Source organism: Leptopilina heterotoma, unplaced genomic scaffold, assembly GCF_015476425.1.
Source record: "Leptopilina heterotoma isolate Lh14 unplaced genomic scaffold, ASM1547642v1 Lhet_64, whole genome shotgun sequence".
Classification (NCBI taxonomy): domain Eukaryota; kingdom Metazoa; phylum Arthropoda; class Insecta; order Hymenoptera; family Figitidae; genus Leptopilina; species Leptopilina heterotoma.
In genome coordinates this window covers 452,315-479,010 of record NW_025111150.1, presented here as the reverse complement: position 1 = coordinate 479,010, position 26,696 = coordinate 452,315, and the positions used below count along the sequence as shown (strand labels likewise).

Sequence of the window (26,696 nt, the reverse complement as noted above, 5' to 3'; positions counted from 1 at the left end):
AGTTTTATTATTTATGATATATGAAAATTGTTTAATTCTTGCAACGAATTCTTTGGAAGAAATTTTTTTTAAATTTCTTAAATAATTGAATTGCTTCGAAGAATTTTATATTTTACGAAAATAATTGTATTCTATGATCAATTTTATTATAATTTTTCTATAAAGCATTTTATAAAAATTTTTTAAAATAATTAAATAAATTAAATAATTCTTTTGGAAAATTTTATTAAAATAGTAGATATTATAAATAATTGAAATGAGGAAAATTTTTAAAAATAATTGAAATTTTGCCATGAATTTTATTAAATCTTTTGAAAATAACTGAATTTTATTGTTTTTATTGTTTATTATTTTAATATTATTATTATTATTATTTTATTGTTTATAAAGATTAATAAAATTTTGACAAGAATTTTTTTAAATTAATTGAATTGATGCGAAGAAGTTTATTACTTTTGAAAATAATTGAATTTCTGAAGCAGTTGTTCTTAAAATTTCATTAAAAGATTTTAAATTAATGTTTTTACCAAAAACAAAAATTTCAACCAAAAATTGAAAAATTCTTTTACAAAAAATGTCTTTTTTAAAATATAAAATAATATTTAGTTATATATTTAGAGAAAAACTTTCCTTTTCTTTAAACTTTAGTAAAATTTTAATTTCTTTAACAATAAAAAATATTTTTTGTCGATTTTTTTAGATTATTTAAACTTGAAACATTTTTTCAAGAATTTATTATTTATTATTAAATTATATGACATTTAAATTATTAAAATTTCTAACATATGTAACCTGAAATCATAGTTTTTCTTCCCTAAAAAAATTCCTTTACAAAAATTGTAAATTAAATTTTTTTTTTATTTTTCTAAAGTTATGAACGTTCAAATGAGCGAAATATTTTTTTGTGTTCTAATATTTTTTTTAAATTACTAGTCTGAAATAAAAAATATGCAAATTGAACAGTTAAAATTTTTTTTTTTAATTTATAAAAATGCAATATTTTGTAATAAAATAAAAAAAAAATGTATTTAAAAAAATGTCGTTCATTTGAACGTTCAAAACTTTAGTGTCATTTTTTTAAGTTAGAATAATATTTATATTAATATTTTAGAAAAAATTTACAAAAAATTCTTTTACAAAAATTAAAAAAATATTTAGTTACTTTAAGATTTATTGAATATTTTAGTGAGAATTTTAATTTTTTAAATCTTAAATAACTTTTTTTATTGATTTCCTTGGAGAATTTAAACTTTACAAATTGCAAAAATTTAGGCTATTCTAAATTTAGTACCTAATAATTTTCATGATGTAAAGTTCGTAAGTTTCGTAAAGTTATATTCTTAATATAATATTAAAAAAGAAATCGAAACCATTAGGAAATGTAAATTCTAAATTTTGATATGAATTGAAATTCCACTTGACTCTCTACTGAAAAATTGACGAAAATTCCTGGTCGGTAAATTTATTTTACTTCCAGAGAAGAGTAAATTTAGAAAATAGAATAAAGATTAATGTTAATTAATTAATCTTCAATTTAATTAACCTGTATTCACATTGACTCTGAGTCTATTGTTCATCTCAACATTTCTACTCGTTAATTAATTTACATCATGAGTAAGAATTTGTCACTTTAAAGATGTACTTGAATTAGAGACTGAAAAGCAATTATCAATCTATCCAAGTGAGGTTAATCATTAATTAATTTAATGAAATTTGAAATTGACTGTAAATTGAGAAAATCAATAATATATTGTCTGTACCATAATCTCTCGGCAAGTGCTGAGGCCCTGGGCCAAAGTCGTGGTCCTAAGGACGCTTGTCCTACTTGCTCGCTCCAAATAGCAGCTTCTCCCCCGAGAATGAGATTCCATTGTTTTTGTGGATAATCCCGCCAGGGCCTGTGATTATAGACAGTTTGCCAAGTGCGATATTCTCCGCAAGCCGCTTCACCAGTTTCTCTCCATCTTCCAAAACCACAATCCAAATACCATCCATCCACGTGCGATAGAATTACTCGGAATCCATCTTCTAATAGATCCTGTGTTTCTTGCCAGCTACTCGCTCCCCACGATTGAATCACATGGACCTTGGGATCAAAGTACGCTGCGATGTGGGGCTTTTTCGTTAATGGCGAACTCCATACAATCACTGCTTGAGGAACCTTATCCTGATTCACCTTCAGTATCCTCAACATTAATTTCATCTCGAAATCTCCCCACAGTGCATAGAGATCGGTGATATTTTGTGCTTGCATCGCTGACGTTATGTTTGAATACTGGGCCCAACAATCGAGATTCACCTCATCGCCGCCAAGATGAATGATGTCGCGCACTTCAGTTAAATCGAGAAGTTCTTTATAGAGGCCCTGAATTATTCGGTAGGAATGCTCGTTGATTGGATTCAGTTGTCCGCAATTGGGCTCGCCGCAATATGACGGCCAGGGCATTTGATCTATGCAGAGGGACAATTCGCCTAATCCGTGTTCAGGACCTGAAAATGGGAAAATTTCAGTCAGTTGGAAAATTCAGTTTTCTTAGGAATCTTAGTTCTATTTTCCTTGTTTGGAATCGATGCAGAAAAATGAATAAAGCGTGAAAATAACAGAATTTAAAGAAGTGTTAATTAAGAGCAGCAATTTATTTTACAGGATTGTTACTTGACCGAATTTTTACTTGATAGAATATTATCGTTTGACAGAAATTGTCATTTTAATGAATTGCTATTTCAGCGAATTAAATGAATTATCATTTAACCGAATTACTATTACACCGATTTGTTATTACACTAAATTTTCATTTTACCGAATATTCATTTAACTGAATTGTCACATAACAGAATTGAGATTTGCCAAAAATATCATTTAACTGAATTGTTATTTACCCAAATAGTCATTTAATTGAATCGTCATTTGAGCAATAATTGTCAATTAGACAAATTGTTATTTTTCTGAATAGCCACTTAACGGATTTATTTTTTTTTCGAATAGCCACTTAACCAAATTATTATTTGTCCGAATTGACACTTAACCGAATTATTATTTGTCTAAATAGTCACTTGATGCGACAATTTTGTCAAATGACAAATTATGACTTGGAAATTTAGTAAAGTAAGAATTTTATTTAGTTTTCATTTTCAGAAAAATGATAATTTTGGTTATTCGTTCGAATAATAATTCAGTTACTTGACTATTCGGGCAAATGACAATTCGGTAAATTAAGAATTCGAAATTCTTAAAAATTCTCAAAAATTATAATCAAATTCTTTAAAACGATTCAATTGTTTTTAAAAAATATTCTAAATTCAATTACTTTTCAATATCTAGTATTTTCATAAAATTTCTCAAAAGAATTCAATTATTTAAAAAAAATTGATAAAATCCATCCAAAATTCAATTATTTTCATAAATAATAAAATTTTCACAAGAATTCAATTAAGTTAGACTAGCATTTTCAAAAAAAAAATTCGAAAAAATCAATTATTTAACAAAATTTTTATACAATTCTTCACAATAATTTAATTACTTCCACTAATAATAACATTTTTCATGAAAATTCAATTTTTTGAAAAAAATTTATGATAAAATTCTAAGCAAGAATTCAATTATTTTCATAAATAATAAAACTCATCAAAGAATTTCAATTATTTTTAATACAATTTTAAATTAATTATTAATCGAAAAATTCAATTATTTTCACAAATAAAGTTTTCCACAAAATTTCAATTATTTAAAATAAAATTTTCCCTAAATTATATTTCGAAAAAATTAATTATTTAAAACAATATGTTTATAAAATTCTTATAAAGAATTCAATTATTTTGAAAAATAACCAAATTTTTTACAGAAATTCAATTCTTTTTAAACATTTCAATAAAATTTTTCACATTAATTCAATTATTTTCATAGATAATAAAATTATTCTCAGGAATTCAATTATTTTCATAAATAATAAAATTCATTGCAGGATTTCAATTATTTTTAATTCAATTACTCAAAAAATTTAATTATTCTTAAAAATTTAATTTCCATTCCTCGAAAAAATCAGTTATTTAAAAGCACGTAGGTTTAAAATTCTTTTCGAACAATTCAATTATTTACAAAAATATTATAAAATTTTTTACAAGAATTCAATTATTTTCAAATATTTTAATAAAATTAAATTTTTATGAAATAATTCAATTATTCTTTTAGAGTTTAATCAAATTCTTCCCAAGAATTCAATTATTTACATAAATAATTCTTTGTAAAATTTAATAATTATTAAAAACTTTTCACAATTCAATGATTTTCAATATCTACTATTTTCATTAAATTTCCAAACAGAATTCAATTATTTAAAAAAAATTTGTAAAAATCTTCGTAAGAATTCAATTCTTTTCATGAATAATAAAAATTTCTCAGGAATTCAATTATTTAAATTAGAAATTGCATAAAATTAGTCGAAAGAAATCAATTATTTAAATTTTTTTATAAAATTCTTCGCGAGAATTAAATTATTTTTATAAATATTTGAATTCTTTCATAAATAATAAAATTAGTTGCAGGAATTCAATTTATTAAGAAAGAAGTATATATTTTTGATGAAAATTAGGAAAAAGTCAGTAAAATAAAAAATATGGAATGTAATTTTTGTCAGTTTTGTGAAGTGTCTAAAACGAGTTTTTTTGGTCGTCAAGTTTAATTTTTGATAGCTACTAATTAACTACTTTCTTTAATTTGAAAGCTACATTTTGCAACTTTTTTAAAATTAATTATCGAGTGCGAAGTTTGCTATTCGGTAAAAGGAACAATTGTTCCTTGTTAATTGGAATGGCAATTCGGTTAAGTGCCTATTAGCTTAGGGCAAATAAAAATTCAGTGAAACAGCATTTTCTTGAAATCATAATTCAATCAATTAACAATTCGGTCAAGTGACTATTTAGAAAAATAACAATTTGGTCAAATAGCAATTCAACTAATTGACTATTCGGAAAAATATCAATTTAGTAAAATTACAATTCATTCAAATGATAATTCGGTAAAGTGACTATTTAGGAAAGTAACATTTTGGTGAAGTGGGAATTCGTTTGAAATGCCAATTGCGTCAAATGGCAATTCGGTAAAGTGTCTATTTAAAAAAATAACATTTCGGTGGAGGAGGAATTCCTTTAAATTGACAATTCGGTAAATTAACTACATATTTGGAAAAAATAGTAACAGTTCAATGAAATAGCAATTCCTTGAAATAACAATTCAGACAAATTTTTATTTTGGATCATAAAAATTCCTTGAAATTAGAGTTCGTTGAAATGGAAATTCGGTCAAATGATAATTGGGTTAACTGACTTTTCGGTGAAATAAAAATTCGTTAAATGACTATTATTAAGTGACAATTGTGTCAATGAACAATTAGCTGAAATGACAATTGGGTCATTGGACAATTAGCTGTAATGACAATTGGGTCATTAGACAATTAGCTGAAAGGACAATTGGGTCAATAGACAATTAGCTTAAAGAACAATTGGGTCAATGGACAATTCGGTTAAGTGACTATTCGGCGAAATAAGAATTCAGTCAAACGACAATTCGGTTAGTTACTATTCACTGAAATAACAATTTACTAAATGTTAATTTAGCCAAATAAAAATTAGATTTTGTGGCTATTTCGAAAGATAATAATTCGGTCACATGAAAGTTTGGTTAAATGACAAATCGGTTAAGTGACAATTGGGTCAAAGGACAATTAGCTGAAATGATAATTGGCTCATTGGACAATTAGCTGAAAGGACAATTGGGTCAAAGGATAATCAGTTGAAATAGCAATTGGGTCAATGGACAATTAGCTAAAAGGACAATTGAGTCAATGAACAATTCGGTTAAGTGACTATTCGGTGAAAAAAGAATTCGTTAAATTGACATTTTGGTCAAATGGCAGTTCAGTTAAATTACAATTTGGGAAAATTACAATTCGGCGAAATAGAAATTCGCTAAAATGTCAATTGCCATTTGTCCCAATTGACATTTTACTTAGTGCAACCGCACAAAGTAAAATTGCGTCCAAATGAAATCTTGCCAATCGACAATATTCTTTTACGTGACAATTATGAATTTCAGTCAATTGACAATTTCTATACAAAATCTGATTATGAAATTTTTATGCATCCTCTAAATGAAGCGATGTTTAATTTTCTAGAATTAAACATTTTTCCTCCCCCCCCCGCCCGCCCTCGCCACTTTCCTGAAATCAATTAAAACTGAATGAATATTAATTGACAGTTTTGGAAGCAAATGAAAATATCGAATTCAAAGTGTGCAAGTTGCACATCAATATTCAGCGGGGGTAACATTTGTTGAATGCTACTCAGAACGGCTTTTATCAAGGATTATACTTCATCTACTAACCCCATTGCCAACCAGCGCCGGCATGAGCTGGGGAATCAATCTCGATGAGAATTCTGATCCCCCTGATCCTTGCATAATGCACGAGATCTCGAACGTCCTCGGGAGTGTAAACTTGCTCTCCACTGTAGGCGCCCCAACGCGCCATTTCGGGAAAGATGGCCGAGTCAAATGGAAAACTTTGCGAATCCGTCAAATGCCAATGAAATGTATTGAGTTTCGAGGCGGACATTCCATCAATGACGCGCTTTAATTCATCAATGGGAAAATATTGCCGACCAGTGTCAATGAGAAGGCCACGATAGGGGAATTTTGGTTTGTCTTCAATTGTCGCCTGGCTCAAAACACGTAGCATTCCCTGTTTCCCAGCCGTCTCATCCCACCATATCATTTGACTTAGAGTTTCTAAACCATGACGAACTCCATAGTAAGTTTTCGCTGTAATCTTCGCCTCCAGGAGTTTCCCTCTCAGGGATATTTTCAGTTTATAAGACTCATCCGTGTTTAGACTTAATTTTGCATCTTTGGATTCTCCTGGACTTAGGTAGATGATAAAGTTATCAATTGTTGATCTCGCCTTTGCGTTTGGTACTTTTATTAAGCTCCGCACATTTCCTGTGAAAAAAAATATATTCAAATTAGGAATAACAAAATTTTGGAAACATTCTGTTTTTAATTCATTATTATTAACCATTGTCAAATCATTTGTATAATTTCAGATACAAATTTTTTAACCTTTACTTATTAACTAATTAACTATTATTTACTGTTTTATTTATTTGGCATTTTAAATTCTTCGTAGGAATTCAATTTTTTTTTTACAAACACTATTCTTCACAGGTATAAATACTATTCTTTACAGGAATTCAATTATTTTTTTTTATAGAAAATGAAATTCTTCGCAATAATTCAATTATTTTTTTCTACACAATAAAATTCTTTCCAGGAATTCAAATATTTTTTTCTATACAATAAAATTCTTCGAAGGAATTCAATTATTATTTCAAAAGTTTAAAAAAAAATTTTTGTATTAGAATTTAATTTATTTTTAAAAAATTTAATAAAATTCTTCCCAAGAATTCAAATATTTTTTTCTATACAATAAAATTCTTCGAAGGAATTCAATTATTATTTCAAAAGTTTAAAAAAAAATTTTGTATTAGAATTTAATTTATTTTTAAAAAATTTAATAAAATTCTTCCCAAGAATTCAAATATTTTTTTCTATACAATAAAATTCTTTGAAGGAATTCAGTTATTATTTCAAAAGTTTAAAAAAAAATTTTTCATAAGAATTCAATTATTTTTAAAAAATTTAATAAAGTCCTTCCCAAGAATTCAAATATTTTTTATAAATAGTTGAATTCTCCGTAGGAATTGATTTTTTTTTTATAAATAAATTCAATTATTTTTTTATAGAAAAAAATTCTTCGCAAAAATTCAATTATTTTTTTCTATACAATAAAATTCTTCACAGGAATTCAATTATTATTTCAAAAGTTTAAAAAAACATTTTGTATAAGAAATCAAATTATTTTTAAAAAATTTAATAAGATTCTTCCCAAGAATTCAAATATTTTTTTCTATACAATAAAATTCTTCGAAGGAATTCAATTACTATTTCAAAAGTTTAAAAAAAATTTTGTATAAGAATTCAATTATTTTTAAAAAATTTAATAAAGTTCTTCCCAAGAATTCAAATATTTTTTATAAATAGTTGAATTCTCCGTAGGAATTGAATTCTTTTTTATAAATAAATTCAATTCTTCGTAGGAATTCAATTATTTTTTTATACAAAAAAATTCTTCGCAAAAATTCAATTATTTATTTCTATACAATAAAATTCTTCCCAGAAATTCAATTATTATTTCAAAAGTTTAAAAAAAAATTTTCTATTAGAATTTAAATTATTTTTTAAAAATTTAATAAAATTCTTCCCGAGAATTCAATTATTTATTTCTATACAATAAAATTCTTCGCAGCGATTCAATTATTATTTCAAAAGTTTTAAAACAATTTTGTATAAGAATAAAATTATTTTTTATAAATAGTTGAATTCTTCGTAGGAATTTAATTCTTTTTTTTTAATAAATTCAATTCTTCGTAGAAATTCAATTATTTCTTTATACAAAAAATTCTTGTCAAATATTCAATTATTTTTTTTATAAATACTATTCTTCACAGGTATAAATACTATTCTTTACAGGAATTCAATTATTTTTTTATAGAAAATGAAATTCTTCGCAATAATTCAATTATTTTTGTCTACACAATAAAATTCTTTACAGGAATTCAATTACTATTTCAAAAGTTTAAAAAAAAATTTTGTATTAGAATTTAATTTATTTTTTAAAAATTTAATAAAATTCTTCCCAAGAATTCAATTATTTATTTCTATACAATAAAATTCTTCGCAGAGATTCAATTATTATTTCAAAAGTTTTTAAAAACATTTTGTATAAGAAATCAAATTATTTTTTAAAAATTTAATAAAATTCTTCCCAAGAATTCAAATATTTTTTTTTATACAATAAAATTCTTCGAAGGAATTCAATTATTATTTCAAAAGTTTAAAAAAAAATTTTGTATAAGAATTCAATTATTTTTAAAAAATTTAATAAAGTCCTTCCCAAGAATTCAAATATTTTTTATAAATAGTTGAATTCTCCGTAGGAATTGAATTCTTTTTTATAAATAAATTCAATTCTTCGTAGGAATTCAATTATTTTTTTATACAAAAAAATTCTTGTCAGAAATTCAATTATACTTTTTTCTATACAATAAAATTCTTCGCAGCAATTCAATTATTTTCAACACAAATTTCATAAAATTTTTCAAAAGAATTCAATTATTAATTTAAAAGTTCTGATAAGACTTTTTATGAGAATTCAATTATTTTTAAATAATTCAATAAAAATCTTCATACGATTTGAATTTAAAAAAATAAATAATAATAATCTTGTCACAAATTCAATTAATTTCAATACTGTTTTAATAAAATTACTTGAAAAGATTGAATTATTTTAAACATTTTCAATAACATTTTTTTGGAAGAATTATTTAATTCTTCCAAAAAATTTATAAAATTATAAATATAATTTTATTTATAATCCAATTTAATATTCCAATAAACTTATAAAATCTTTAATAAAATTTTACGTTAGAATTCAATTATTTTTAGTAGTATATTCGAATATTTTGATAAATAATAAAATTTTTCTCAATAATTTAATTATTTTTTAAAAATAATATTCCTGTCAGGAATTTAATAATTTTTAACAATTTAATAAAATTTTTCGAATAAATTTAATTATTAATTTTGAAGTTTTGATAATTTTTTTTATAAGAATTCAATTATTTTTTTATAAATAATAAATTTCTTCCCATGAAATTAATTATCAATTCAAAGTTTTTGATAACATTTTTTGTAAGAATTCAATTATTTTAAAAATATATTAAACAAAAATCGATTGAAAATTGCAAAAATTTTCAGAAATAAATACTCTTGTTGTTCGATAATTTAATTTCAAAGTATATACAAAGTTTATTTTAAAATATAAAACTTTTGCTAAATTAACAACTGTCAATCGAAAATATACGAACGACGCGAATTGTGCGAACGCTACAAAAAATCATTAGTTTCATTGAACACAAATAACGTTTATAACGTCAAACCAGACGATTTTTCAAATTGTTAGTTCGAAAATCGTCAAGCTTGACATAAACTTTGTGATCAAATTGAATTTTTAAAATACTAAAAAGCAAAACAGCAAGCGCATACAGATTAAATTTTTTTCCCCTTTAATACATTAAAACTTAAAAGTCTATTAAAATTTTTAATTCCGCAAAAATAATCCCTAAACCATAGAAATTAATTTTATTTTTTAAATCAGATATTTAAAAAGTTCTTGAATTTGCATTTGATTTCTGACATAAGATTCATTGTATTTCTAAAGTAATTAACATTTATTTCATGAATTATATTTGAATTATATTTGCATTCATATTAAAAAAAAAAAAATTTTTAATTATTTTTTTCTAGTCGAAATTCTTTTTTCGTTTCAAAGGAAAATTTCTAAATTTTTCTACATTTTTTGGACTAAATTCATAATGAATAGAAATTAGAAATCAATAAAGTTATAAATAAAAATTCGAAATTAGAATTAAAAAATTTTGAGAGCATCAATAATTAATTTCGTTTACATTGCTAAATAAATAAGGGAATATACTATCAATGTAAAATAAATAAACAATACATATATATTTGTATTACAAACAAATATGATTTCTATCGGCACGTTTTTCCAAAACGCAGTATTTAATTATTATAACACAAGTATGATTATACTAACAATGAGAAAATTATTTGTATTAAAATTTGTAATTGATAATGTAATCGCTGAAATATTGATTAAATGAACATTATATTATAAAAGAAGACTTAAAATGTTTGCTCATTAGCTAGTGAAAATTGAATGAAATATTAAATTGCGGAATGATGATTTGGAAATTTATTATTTTATAATTATTATATAAGTTTATAAATATCAATAATTATTAATTACAATTCTATTATGATGATATAGATTCATATAAAAGTGATAATATAATATCGAGAAAATGATTGATGTAAATTTTCTAAAATTATGAATAAAAATTTGAGGTAGAGAAAAATAATCTACTTGAACTATTTTCTATTAAATGGGAATTCAAGTTTATTTTCATTAAAATTTTTATTTTTCGAATATAAATTAACCTGACTTTTTTTTTTTTGCTTTAGAAAAATGTCTACTTAATGGAATATTAGATCATCAATCTATTAGTTGACAGAGCTTTCACACCTATATGCGGAATTTCTATTTAACGAACTTCTTTTTAAAGTAACTCTATAATTAAATAAGTTAATTAAATTTTTATCTACTTTTATTAGATTTTATTTTGTCTTTATATATATATAAATGTCTTTTTGTATGTCTTTATATATATATATATATATATTATTTGTCTTTATTTTTATTGAATTTTATTTTATTTTGTCCTTATTTTTATTAAATTTTACTTTATTTTGTTTTTATTTTTATTAAATTTTATTTTTTATCAAATCCAAATTTTTATTTATACGAATTGTCATTTGATGACAATTTTACTTTATAAAAACATTCCAGAAATGTTAGGTTTTATTTTGTAAGAAGTAAAATATTTTATTTTTACTTTTACATTTTTTTTACTTTTCTTCGAAAATAAGAAAATAATAATTTTACTAATTTTCCAATTGTCGTTTAAATTTCTCTGCCGCTTATTTTATATATTATATTTTTTCATGCTTTGACAAATGCTAATTCTGGTAAATGAAAATTCGTCGTTCCCCGATCAATTGAGAATTCGTACTAAATAATTATTCGGACAAATGCAAATTCGATGAAATTGAAATTTTGCGGGATTCAAAATTTCGACCCTCTTAAAATTCTGCTAAATAGACCGTAGAAAAAAGTAATCCCCATTTTAGCCGATTGCTCTAATTTTAATGCACATTTTCCTCTCGTGTATGATATCAAAATAAAAATTTTTGTATGAGAGGATTAACGTCTCGCTTGAATTAGTGCAAATTATTTGACAATTAAAATTTAATGTAAATTCAATTATTTTCAACAATTTTGATGAAATTCTTTTTTAAAAAAATTATTATTTTCAAAATTTTCAATAAAATTCCTTCAAAAAATTCGATTATTTCCAAAAATTCAGATAAAATTCTTCGAAACAATTCAATTATTTTGATGAATTGAAAAATCCTCCTCAAAAATTCAATTATTTTCATAAATAATAAAATTCTTCAAAGGGAATTAAATTATTTTCATAAATAATAAATTATGTTTCGGAGGAATTCAATTCAATTGTTCTCAAAAGTTTTTTATAAAATTTTTTGTAGTAGGTAAATTTCAATTATTTTAAAAATTTTCAATTAAAATTAATTAAAAAAATTTTATTAGTTTCTACGAAATTTAATGGAATTTTTTAGAAAAATTTAATTATTTACAAGAACTCTAACAAAATTGTATATTTAAATTTTAAAAGAATTTAATTTTCTTTGAATAATTTTAAATAGGAAAATTATTAATTAGGCGGTACAATTAAAAATAAACACGATTATTTTAAGAACTTAAAAAAAAATCTTCATGAAATTCAATTACTTTTCAAAATTTCCAGTAAAAATTATTAAAAAAAAACTCCATTATTTTCGAAAAATTGAAATAAATTCTTCAAAACAATTCAATTATTTTGAAGAATTGTAATAAAAAGCTTTCCAAGAATTAAATTATTTTCAATTTTAATTACATTATTTTCTCAAAAGAATTAAATTATTTTTAATTTAATTTTAATAAAATTTCTCGACAAAATACAATTATTTTTAAAAATATTATTTAAAAATTCAATTATTTTCAAGAGTTTTAATAAGAATTCAATTATTCTCAACAACTCTGATAAAATTCTTCGAAACAATTCAATTATTTTTATAAATTGTAAAATTCTTGTTAAGAATTCAATTATTTTCGTAAATAATAAAATTCTTCTGAGAAATTCAATTATTTTCAACAATTTTGATGAAATTCTTTTTTAAAAAATTTATTTTCAAAATTTTCAATAAAATTTTTTTTAAAAAATTCAATTATTTTCAAAAATTTAGATAAAATTCTTAGAAACAATTCAATTATTTTTATGAATTGAAAAATCCTCCCCAAGAATTCAATTATTTCCATAAATAAAAAAATTTTTTCGCAAGAATTCAAATATTTTCATAAATATTAAAATTCTTTAAAGGAATTCAATTATTTTCATAAATAATAAAATGTTTCGGAGGAATTCAATTCAATAGTTCTCAAAAGCTTTTAATAAAATACTTTGTAGGTAAACTTCAATTATTTAAAAAAATTTTAATTAAAATTAATTAATTAATCAACAATTTTGATAAAATTCTTTGAAACAATTTTAATTAAATTTTCTCGAAAGAATTCAATTATTTAAAAAAATATTGATATAATTCTTGAAATGAATTTAATTATTTTCAAATTTTTTGATAAATGTACTTTGGCATTAATTCGTTAATTTTAAAATTGAAAACATTTAAAAAGAAAATTTATTTGAAAAGTTAGGAAACAATAAAGCAAACATTATTAATTTACATACTTAGTACACAGTTTTTTTGAAGGATATCAAATTGAGACAAAACTCGATCCGCAGAAAAAGTGTGCATATAAAAATTAGGTGTATAAAAATTTTTAATTATAAACCACAAAATTTTGTGACAATTTTCATAATTAGGAATTATGTATTCTTCAAAACGAAGCCGGTTTGTAATTTTTTTTTTTTATAAAACATCATATTTTGTGAGAACAAATTTTCTATCTCATTAAATATAAAAGTGCCAATTAGGAATTTTTTCCTCTCCAATTTTTCTTTTTTTTTTTTTTTGTTATAGTACTCCGATATAATAAAAGAAATGTTTTCACTTACCTAAAAATACTTCCCTAGCCTTCTCTAAAAGATTCGTGACTTCCTGATCGGGGGAGTCAATTAGAGAAAAATCAATCTGTTGAATATGAAAAGCAACATGATCCTTGCTGAGAAAAGTTTTGCCCGTAGGGCTAGGCCAAATTAAACGACTATTCCCACCACATGTGGCCGCACAGGTCGCCAATGTTGTTCTTGACGATCTCACAGCCCTTCTCTCGCATCTCTCTTCATTACACACCCACGACCATGGACTATGAAATGGTCTGTAACAGAAATTCCTCCTCACTAAAATGTACACAAAAAATATTATTTTTCACTCATATTTCAAAAATTCAAGTACTATTTCGGTTGTAATCGATCAAAAGCAATTTAAATAAATTTAAATTCAAGCCAAGGACGAAATACATCGATTTATTTTACAAATAGAATGTACGACTTCAATAATAATTAGCAATGGCAGTTAAGAGGGAACGTTTAATTTTTAATTATGCCACGTTTTTTTTCTTTTCTGGAAACAAAACGTGAAGATTAATAAGAGTAATATTGGAATTTTAAAAAGAAATTACCGAGTAAATTATGAATGTAAAATGGAATATAAATAGGGGAGAGAAAAATGAGAATTATCATTTTGACACACTTTTTTTTTCGAAAATAAGTACTTGTTGAAAAGTGTAAATTTCTGGGGCGCTTGAAAATACGGTGAGAATTATTAGAATATTTATTAGACAGAGTTTTATTAGATTTTCATGTAGGTGAATTTAAAAATTTCGATTTTAAATTAATGAGAATTTTTTTGGTTGGTAAAAATTTTACTTTACAGACAACGAAGAATTTTTTTTTAGGGTTGCCACCATTTAATTTTGTTTTTCCCTCACCCTAAAATAATATTTTGATTCACTCTAAAAATAATTAGATACTCAAAAAAATACCAAAGAATTTTTTCAACAATTTTTTAAATAATTGAATTCTTTTTTTTTTTTTTTTTATTTAATAATATTAAATATTAAATATTAAATATTATTATTTATTTTTTTAATAATTGAATTCTTTTCATGAATTTAAAAAAAAATTTAAGAATAATTACATTTTTCGAGCAATTCGATTAAAATTGTATTAAAAATAATTGAAATTCTGTTATGAGTTTTATTACTTATGAAAATAATTGAATTCCTAGAAAGAATTTTATAGAAATTATTCAAAACCTGGGAAAATTTTTATTATGTATGAAAATAATTGAATTATTGAGAAAAAATTTGTAAATAATTGAATTCCTGTAAAAATTTTATTATTTATTAAAATAATTAAATGTATGCTTAGAATTTTAATAAAACTTTATTTTATTAAATTTTTCTTTATTCGTATCTTTATTCAAAATATTAAAAATCATTGAATTGAGGAAAATTTTTGAAAATAATTAAATGTTTGCCAAGAATTTTATTAAAATTTTTAAAAATATTTGAATTCCTTGGAGAAATTTTCAACAAATTGCTCTACAAATAATTGAATTTTTTCTTAGAATTTTATTAAAATTTGTATAAATAATTGAACTTTTTCGAGAAAAACTTTATTAAAATTGATAAAAATAATTGAACCTTTTCTAGAAATGTTATTAAAATTGTATTAAAAATAATTCTATTCCTACGAAAAATTCAATTATTTTAAAAAAATAATTAAATTTCTGCGAAGAATATATTATTTAGAGAAAAAAGAATTGAATTTCTGTCAACAATTTTATTGTATACAAAAAATTAATTGAATTCGTACCAAATTTCAATTATTTATAAAAAATTAATTGAATTCCTACGAAATTTCAATTATTTATAAGAAATATTTGAATTCTTGCGTAGAATTTTATTATCTACAGAAAAATTGAATTTCTAAGAAAAATTCAATTATTTATAAAAAATACTTGACTTCCTATAAAGAATTTTATTATTTATAAAAAAAATTGAATTCTTTTGAAGAATTTTATTTATAAAAATAATTGAATTTTAGCCAAGAATTTTATTGTATAGAAAAAAATAATTGTATTCCTACAAAAAGTTCAATTATTTAAAAAAAAATTGAATTCCTAAAAAATTTCAATTATTTATAAGAAATATTTGAATTCTTGCGTAGAATTCTATTATCTACAGAAAAATTGAATTTCTAAAAAAAATTCAATTATTCATAAAAAATACTTCACTTCCTATGAAGAATTTTATTATTTATAAAAAAATTGAATTTAATTCAATTATTAAAAAAAAATAATTGAATACCTACGAAAAATTCAATTATTTTTAAAAAATAATTAAATTTCTGCGAAGAATATATTATTTAGGGAAAAAAGAATTGAATTTCTGTTAAGAATTTTATTGTATAAAAAAATTAATTGAATTCCTACAAAATTTCAATTATTTATAAAAATAATTTAATTCCTACGAAATTTCAATTATATTAATAGTAAATATTTGAATTTCTGCGTAGAATTTTATTATCTAAAGAAATTGAATTCCTAAGAAAAATTCAATTATTTATAAAAAAATACTTGACTTCCTATGAAGAATTTTATTATTTATAAAAAATAATTGAATTCCTACGAAAAATTTATTTATTTTAAAAAAATAATTTAATTCCTGCGAAGAACATATTATTTAGAAAAAAAGAATTGAATTTCTGTCAAGAATTTTATTGTATAGAAAATAATAATTGTATTCCTAGATTCCTACGAAAAATTCAATTATTTTAAAAAAATAATTGAACATTTCCTGATCTGTGGCAACCCGGTTTTTTATTTAAAAGAAATCTAATCTAATCGAATTTTAGTTTAGCATAAATCTACCATGTTGCTAACAATATTACTCATTTTTAACTAATTCAAAGACAGATTTTACCACATTTTCCCAAAGAAAATTCTTATTTGAAAAGTATAAAAATTTTTTAATCGATTCTTGTTGTCAGCTAGAAGTAAAGTTTGAATAAAAAATTTACAAATATTACAGAAAATAGAAAATATTCTACGTGTAATTCTGTAAATATATTGATTTAGAAGGATATTTTAAACTATATTTTCTAAATTGTAATTCTTTGAAATGAAAATTGCTTTTTTCTGTTTGTGTAGCGTGGCCATTTGTTGCTGTTATTAGTCATGAGAAATAACAGTATTTTTTTTCGATTGTGAGGGCAATAATGTTTTTAAATCCTTTAGCAATGTGTCAACAGTTATACGACCTCCAGTTACATAAACCAAATGTAATGAAAAGATGACTGGCAAGAAAATGATTTAAAAAATATAATATAATATCGAATGATAAAGGAAGAAGTAGACAAAAAGAAATAGAGATAAGAATTTCAATTAATTAACAACAATAATTATTCCATTTTCCCATGAGAAATAATGAATCCTTTATATTTTTGTCGCATAGTGAAAAAAACGGTGTAAAGTCGTTATATAGAAATTTTATTTTACTAACTATTTATTACCGCATTATCCTTTTTTCTAAGAATAGGAAAATTATTCCTTTGGCACAATGTTTTTTACAATTACTTTTTATTATTTTGTATTATTTTGTATTTTTTGTATTTATTTTTTTTTTATTTTGTTAATTAAAGTTTTTTTAATTGGCTTACTGTTATTGAGTGACTTTACCCCGTGTAAATATTTTTAAACAAAAAAATATTTAGTTACAAAAATTACGTAGAATTGCAATAATTGAGAGTCTCTGAAAATATGAAAAAAAAGCTAATGAATGCGAAAGCTTATTTCTTGTGACTTTTTTTTTTTTGTTTTAACTTTAATTAGAAATTTTCTGTAAGTTATGTAAAAAAAGCATTTATGTTGAGTCACTAATGAGTATGGCGCTATTTTCTAGCAAAAGAGAGTTTAAAATATAACTTTTCGCAGTAGATGTGTTTTACATAAGTTTTACCCAGAAATTTCAGAAACATCAAAAAGTTGTTCATCAGATTTATTGCTCCAATTCTTGCCAATCACAAAAGAAACAAATCGACTGTGTAGTGTCTTCCAGCTGAAAAATTTTTTCAAAAATAAAAGAATTGATTTTTTTTTCTTAAATGAAATAAAAAATGCAGAGAAATTTCTTTATGATCTCAAAACATACAATTTTGGGTAATTTTGATTAATTAGATAATTAGATTAATTAGAAAAAAACATGCACTGAAATTTTTTTTTCTATTTTCGCAAAAAAATATTTATTTTTATCAAGTACAGGGTTGCCACAAAAATTTAATTTTTTCCCCTGTTTTTCCCTGATTTCCAGAATTTTTCCTGACTGATTTTAACTTTTTTCCTGGCCCTAAAGAATACTCTGATTCACTCTAAAAATTATTAGAAACTCAAAAAAATGTTCTATTACATTTATTTATGAATTTCCTTAATTGTAGAATTATTCAAAAACACCAATACCTTCTTTTTTAAATAAATATTTAATTATTATTATTTTTCCCTAAGAATTATGATTTTCAAAAATTTCAAATTCAAACATTTTGAAATTCAATAACTGATAAAAATATTATTGTAAAACATGAAGAAATGGATCAAAAATCAATAATTATTATTATAATAATAATAATCAATAATCGATTTCTTCATTTTTTATAATAATTAAAGATAAACGAGTGATAAAATAATTATTTATTTATATTATTAGAATATTGTTACTGCAACTCCTTCAAAATTATTTTCATCATTTCAATTCAATTATTATTTTCTACAATTTTTAAATAAAATTTTTCTTTAAATCAATTATTTTTATAAATTTTTAATAAAGTTCTGTTAAGAATTTTCAAATTCATTTCTTTACAATTCAATTTTACGTGAAATTTTAATTATTTGGAAATTCATCAATTAAATATACATTTGAAAATAAAAACTTGAAATAATTTTTAAAAATTTCGATTAAAAGCTTTTTGAAAAAAATTAGTTCCTTACAATTTTTAATTAAATGTATGAAAAAAATTATTTTGAAAAAAATTAGTTCCTTACAATTTTTAATTAAATGTATGAAAAATTCAAATTTTCAAAGATTTTAATTTGAAACTTTTACAAAATTCAATTATTTCTAAAAATTGCAATTATTAGTAACTTCTTCAAAATTCAATTATTATCTAAAACTTTTACTGAAATTAATTTTTAAATCAATTTTTAATTAGAAAATTCTACGAGAATTCAATTATTTAAATAAAAACAGATAATTTCTGGAATAATTGAATATTTCTTAAAATTGAAATCTTAGACATAATTTTACCAAAAAATTTTTTAAAAAATTGCATTCTTTCGACGAATTTTAATAACATTTTTAAGAATAATTACATTTTTCAAGAAATTAAATTAAAATTGTATTAAAAGGTAATTGAAATTATATTAAAATTGCTTTTAAATAATTTAATTCTTTGGGGAAATTTTATAAAAATAATAGAAATAAAAATTATTAAATTAAGAAAAATTTTTGAAAATAATTGTTGCAAAGAATTTTAGTAAAATTTTTCAAAATAATTGAATTTTTTACTTTTGAAAATAATTGATTTCTTGTGATGAATATTGTTATTTATGATAAATAAATCACTGAAAAGAATTTTATAATTTTTTTAAAATAGTAGAATATTCAAAATCATTGAATTAAGAAAAGTTTTTGAAATTAATTGATTTTTGCAATGAATTTTATTAAAATTTCTAAAAATAATTGAATTTTGTCGAAAAATTTTGCTATTCATTTATAAAGATAATTGAAATGTTGACGACAATTTTTTATGATTTTTTGAAAGTATTTGAATTTCTGCGAAAAATTTTAATAATTTTAAAAATAATTGAATTCTTGTGATGAATATTGTTATTTATGAAAATAATTGAATTTTATAATGAATTTTATTAAAATTGAGAATAAAATTGAAAACTTAAAAAAAATTTTTTAAAATAATTAAATTTCTAGGAAGAATTTTAATATTTATTAAGATTCGAAGAATTTATTAAAATTTTAGAAAAAAAATTGAATTCTTTTTCGTGAAATTTTATTAAAATTGTACTTAAAACAATTGAATTTTTTCAAAGAATTTATTAAAATTTTAGGAAAAAATTTAATTCTTTTGTGGAATTTTTTTGGAAATAATTGAATTTTGTGTCAAAAAATATTATTAAAAATTTTGAAAAAAATTGAATTTTATAATGAAATTTTATTAAAATTTTATTAATAATAATTAAATTTTTGTAAAGATTTTATTATTTAAAAAAATAAAAAAAAAATTGTTTCGAAAAATATTATTAAAAATTAAAAAAAATTGAATTCTATATAATAAAATTTTATTAAAATTGCATTAAAAATAATTGAATTTTTTCGAAGAATTTATTAAAATTTTAGTGAAAAATTGAATTCTTTCGTGGAATTTTTTTGAAAATAATTGAATTTTTGTAAAGATTTGATTATTTAAAAAAAATAATTGAATTCTTGTGATGAATATTGTTATTTATGAAAATAATGGAATTTTATAATGAATTTTTTTTTAATTAGAGAGTAAACTTGAGAACTTTTTAAAATTTTTTTAAAATAATTGAATTTCTGGAAAGAATTTTAATATTTATTAAGATTGGGTTAAAATAAATTATTGTCAGAGATAGAAAATATTTAATGTTTTTTTAGAATTCGTGGTAATTTTATAATTTATGAGATATACACAAAAATTGAGAATATTGTTATAAATTCTAAACATTTAATTTTTTCCAGTACTTTTAATAAATTTCCCTGACTTTCCCCTGAATTCCCTGACCTATGGCAACCCTGCAAATAATCGATTATTTGAATCAAATAAATTTTTTTCATTGTAATTACTACAATTTTTTTATACTCAATTTTTATTAATTAATAAATTTTTTTTCTATAAATTAATAAACAAAAATTATTAACAATAATAAAAGTTAATAGTGATGAAAATAAAATAATGTTGTGACGACAACTTTTGATATTATAATAAAAATAAATTTTTTAAAATAAATGTAAATTTTTTTCTGTAAATTAATAAAGAAAAATTAATTATAAGAAATAAAATTCTTAACAGTAATAAAAGTTGATAGTGATGAAAATAAAATAATGTTGCGACGACACCTTTTGATATTATAATGAAAAAGTTTTTTTTTCTCTTCTTCTTCTTTTTTTTTGTTATTATGAGAGAGTAATATTTTTTGACAAGGGGAAAAAATAATTGGAAAGATATAAATGAAACTAAAATGTCAAATTCAATGTCTTACGTAAAATGTTTTATATAGCGCGTTTTCTCGCTTGTGGATAAATTGAATATTAACAATGCAACATTGTTGTCAGGTGCAATAGACGTAGTAGACGTAGGATGAAATGGCAATGAATTATCATTATATAACTAGTTTTTGCTTACCTTCGAGCAGTAAAAGGTTGAAGAGAAGAAAGAGGTGGTGCGTTGGCAAACATAGCAATGAGAAGCAACCCAGTGATCAGGACAAGAATGAAGAGGATTCGCCTCATCCACCCGCTGGGCACGCCACCCACCATTCTCGCGAACCTTTAAAAAAAATTTATTTTTTCATTTTTTTCCTTTTTATTACTGAAATTCATCGTTAAAATTAGAAAAATTAATCTTATTACTGTAATTATACAGTTTTTAAACAAAAATTTATTTTATCACAATCAACATTATATTTATTTATTTTAATTTTTAATAAAAAATATAAATTATCCATAAAAAAAATTTTAAATATATTTTTTAATTTATTATGAATAATTTTTTTTTTTATTAACACAACAATTTGCTAACGAATCAATCTATTAGCGAATCAAATTATTAAATCAATCAATTTCTAAGTGTTTTTTGTAAATATATTTTTTACGAACATTTATTTTATTATAATATAATTATTTTTTATTTCTTTATCAATATTTTATAATATTTTTATTGACGAATCAATTGATAATAAGTCACTTTATTAACAATAAATTGCTGAGTGTTTTTGTCAAATTCACTCTTAAAGACACTTTATTTTATTATAATAAAAATTATTTTTCTTTTTTTTCTTTTGATGAATCAATTTAAGACACTTTATTTTATTATAATAAAAATTATTTTTCTTTTCATTATTTCTTTATAAAAAAAACAATTTTAACAAATCAATTTATTGACAGCCGAATTGGTTATTTTCGCTAAGTATTTTTTGAAAATGAATTATTTAAGAAACTTTTTTTATTAATAAAAATCACTTCTTTTTTTTTATTTTCTTATTAACATTTTTTTTTAATTAACAAATCAACTTATTAACAATCAAATTGCTATTTGTTGAACAAAGTTAAGAATACACTAAATTAATTAATAAAAGAGTTAATAAAAATATTTTCAAAAATTACTGACTGCAATGAAAATCAGAAAACAATTTATAAAATTCAAGACTTTTGCAGTCGAAAATTTCGAAATTTTTAATAATAATAAAATTCTATTTTTGTCATTTCCTTTAGTTTGTATTTTAATAAAAAAAATTATTTGTTACATTATAAAAATTAATTGCAAAATGTTTAATTTACAATATTTTCTATTATTCAACATTTTTTGAATCTATTATTGAATTATTAAATTGTTGAATTATTTAAACAAAACAAAATTACGTTAATTTGAATGTTTAAAAATTCTCAAAGTTCTAGTGAATCAAATATTTCTTCAGTATAAATATTTTCATAAATTAGTCACTAAAATAAAAATCAAAAATATAAATTAAACATTTTGAAACTTTAGGAATTATTTTTTAATACGTGACTCAATATTTTTATAATAAAATTTAAATTTGAAAAAGAAATAATTTAATTTCGTTCATTTGAACGTTCAGAATTTTAGGGATATTAATTTTATTTCTACTAGGGTCATTCCACGGTGTGATTTTCATTAAAAAATTTTTTTTTCGAATTGTATGTAAAAAATCAAAAAACATGTATTTTTTATTTTTTTATTCGATGAAAATCGTGGAATTTGTGATTTTTTTAAGTTCAACTTATTCAGAAGCCAAAAAGTTTTAAAACACGTTTTTCTCTAATATTTCTAAAGAAAAAATGTACTCTATGAAATCTATTCGTTTTTTCTTCAAGTTTTTAGATATTTAATAAAAAATGACGTTTCTGCAACGAAAGTATCAAGAACATTGAAATTAATTCTTAAAAGTGACTTTTCTCAAAACCGAAGTGATCGATTTCGGAATTTTTTTTAGGTAACTATTAATTTAGGAATTTTTTCCCCTTTTTTTTTGAAAATCAATAACTTCGGTTTTGAGAAACGTCACATTTTCGAATTAATTTTAATTTTTCCGATACCTTCGTTGCAGATACGTCATTTTTTATTTAATATCTTAAAACTTTAAGAATAAACGAATAAATTTTATAAAGTAAATTTTTTCTTATCTCCTATTAGTATTAGAGAAAAACGTGTTCGAAAAGTCCTCAACTTCTAGAGAAGTTTAATTTTAAAAAATCACAATTTTCATGGAATAAAAAAATAAAAAATACATGTTTTTTGATTTTTTACATACAATTTGAAAACATTTATTCCGAACGAAAACAAATTTTTAATGAAAATTTCACCTTGAATGCCTCATAAATTTTTGAACGTTCAATCCCAATGGGAAATTTACAACTGGCGTAGTACTGCGCCAGCACTGGCAGCACTGGCGGCAAGGCTGAGAGCCAGCACTGGCATGGCACTGGGATGATAACGCCGTCCGGCGCTGCCGAAGTACTGTCTGTCAGTGCTGCCAGACAGCGCTGGCGCAGCACTGGACCAGTGCTGGCTGAGAATATTGCCGCAATAAATGCCGTATTGTTATTAATTAATCGTAAATTCATAATTATAAATAATTTAACAACAAAATGGTAAATAATATTAATAAATAGTTATTATTCATAAAATATTTCTCTTCTTAAAGAAATTGTATTAAAGAAGGAGACTAACAATGAATATAGTAAATGAAGTAGAAAAAAATTGTTTATAACATTTAAAAATTAAATAATAAACAATTACAGTAAGTGTACATTAGATTTTCATATTTTAGTACCTAACGATTGGAATCTAGAAATATCGCAAACCTATGAAAATAAACAAAATTGCTGACGAGGGGAATCGAACCTACGACCTACGGACTAACAGACTAACGCTCTAACCACTATGCTAACGACACATGTGTACAAAAAAGTATTAATATCTCAGTATCATTCAGACATACAATTATTGAGTCAAAGATGAGAAAAAAATAAGGATACGTTAGAAATAATAAATTGAAGTAAAATAAGTTAAACTAAATTTTTAATAATTAAATTAAATTACTTTACTTATTGCATTTAACATTTTACGTAATTCTTAAATTACGTGGTAATTTTTTAATACTTTTTTATTCATAGTAAGAAGTATAATAGTATTTTAATAGGAACTAAATTATTATTGAGATTAAAGTTTAAATTTTGTTTATAATTTTAATTTGTTTAAATAATTTATTATTTACAAAATTAGACAATTATGTTAAATTGTTATTATTAAATGTAATAAGAATAAAAAATGAACAACTGAAAAGTAAAATATTAATTTTTTTCAATAAATTTACATTTATAAACATTTATAAACTTTTTTTATAATTTTTTTCAAGTTTATGTCAAAAAAGCAATGTTGGCAAAGAGCGTCGTGAAGAATTTTTCTATACTCAGCCAGCACTTGCCGCCGTGGCTTGTCCAAGCTTTGGCGGAACAAAAATTCTGTACTGCGCCAGCACTAATTGTCGAGGCTCGGCTAGACTACGCCGAACAATCGTCTGAGTACTAAGCCAGTGGTGAACATCGGCACTACACTGGCATTTCCCATTGGGATTGAACGAAATACTTTTTTATATTTTTAAAAAATATTTAACGGAAATGAAAAATATTGTAATAAAACATTTATTTAGTTGAAAATTATTTTTAGTAATTCTGTAAAATATTTCTTATAACTGAATAAAATCTATAAAATTTCATCATAAAAAACAAAATTTTATAACAAAATTCAAAATAGAAAATGTAAAAAAAAGTAAAAAAAAAATTGAACGTTCGTAACTTTAGAGACTCTATTTCATTTATTATTTGTAAACAAAACAACTTTTGTACTAAAATTTTAGTAAAAAACGACTGAAATTAGTAGAAAATTTTTCACAAATTAGTGGACAATTTTTACACAAATTAGTATTGAAGTTTCAATTTATCACTATTAGTTAATTAATTTAGCAGTAAAGAGTAAAAAAAAATTATGCTAATTTTTCTAAAGGTGAAATACACACTGAAAATCGTTTTTATTTTCATACACTTGAATGTCTGTTAATTTTATTGAATATTTTTTGTCGTCTAAAAAATTCATAATGGTTATCTACAACGTATAAAGCTAAAACTGTTCGCGCCGGTTCATTAAATATTAGATACCGTTTCTATAAAAAGAGCAATGGTAGGGTCGAGAGCGTACAAAGAGTGAGTAGAGTATTTACACTAAATTGCATAATGTCCTTCTTACGAAATTTACCTTTATCGCTTCTCTACAGACGTTCTTTTTTTGCAAAAAAAAAAAAAAATTGACTTAATTAAAAATTCTAATTAAAAACCCTCCTTCTTTATATTTTCGTTCACTCTATAAAAATGTATCATTAGTGCTTATAATTTATCATACTAGAAATTAACTTTTTTTTTAAATATAAATATTAACACAAAAAAAAAATTTTTATTTTACATATTAATTTAAAAAAAAGCAAATTTATTTTTTTTTACATAGAAAAAAATTGGTAAATAATACATCTCTTTTTTTGACAATTTATAGAAAGAAAATATAAAAAATACACTTTTTTTCGAAATCAATAAATTTTCCATTTATACCAATTTTTCTTTTTGAAAGAATTTCTTCAAATAATGGTTGATTGAACGCAACTTTCTAAAAATGCCTTTTGCAGATAAAAGTTTCGAGTAATTTACGTGGAAAAATATTTTTTTTTCTTTATGTTTATTTGTAAAGTATATATATAAATGTTGTAAGTTTTACTAAAAAAAATTTCTTTTTTCAACTGAAAAAAATACTTGTTATAATATTTCTTTTTATATAGAGAATTTTTTTTCTGTATGTCAAGAACTTTATACCGTTGCTTCTCATTCATAAGTGTACAATAAAAGATCGATATACGAATTTCTAGAAGTCAATTTCCGGTCCAACGAAATGATTTTTCTTCCTTTTTGTTCAACTATTGAAGGAATGATAGATTGCTTTTTTTATTTAAACAAATATTTTCCATTTCCTCTAAACATACATATGCATTCATATTGTGCAATGAAAAAAATTTGTTATTGGTTTCATATGTTGTATTATTTACTATCAAATAATTATTTTTATGAATAATTATTTAAATAATTATTTAAATAATTACTTAAATAATTATTTAATTAATAGGTTCCTGAAGTTCTGAACTAGATTCTTTATTTTATTTCTTTTTAAAATTAAAATTTTATTTGCAATAATATTCACGTTTTCAAAAAAAAATAATCTTTTAAGATTCTAAATGTTTAATTTTCTTTTGCTTTTTATAATCGGCAGTAATTTCTGAAAATATTAATATTGACAAAAAATTTCGTTCATTTATTTGAATGTTCAGAATTTGTATTTTAATTAATTTAAATATTTTTTGTACACTCAGAGAAAAATTTTATTTATTTTATTTGAACCAAAATATAATTCATTTTGAATCAAATAAAAGAAAATTTGTCTCAGAAGCTAGTAAATTATTTTTTTAAATAAAAATTTTATGCGGCACAAATAAAGTT

At 21.9% G+C, this 26,696-nt stretch overlaps 2 protein-coding genes across 4 annotated transcripts in view; one reads left to right on the top strand and one right to left on the bottom strand.

The window, feature by feature from the left end:
* The window catches only part of LOC122509903 (probable beta-hexosaminidase fdl), a 96,893-nt gene that overhangs the window by 1,951 nt on the left and 68,246 nt on the right, over positions 1–26,696 (bottom strand). For 2 of the 3 annotated variants that reach the window (XM_043624224.1, XM_043624225.1), the window contains 5 exons: positions 21,265–21,408; positions 17,793–17,891; positions 13,885–14,147; positions 6,380–6,991; positions 1,761–2,490 (listed from right to left, as the gene is read on the bottom strand). In XM_043624224.1, coding sequence (XP_043480159.1) covers positions 1,761–2,490; positions 6,380–6,991; positions 13,885–14,147; positions 17,793–17,891; positions 21,265–21,408 — 1,848 coding nt within the window. The remainder of the gene's footprint in view (positions 1–1,760; positions 2,491–6,379; positions 6,992–13,884; positions 14,148–17,792; positions 17,892–21,264; positions 21,409–26,696) is intronic. The other variant, XM_043624227.1, reaches the window with a different exon arrangement.
* Positions 1–26,696, top strand: part of LOC122509911 — a 195,987-nt gene that overhangs the window by 126,987 nt on the left and 42,304 nt on the right. The gene's annotated exons all lie outside the window — the stretch shown is intronic.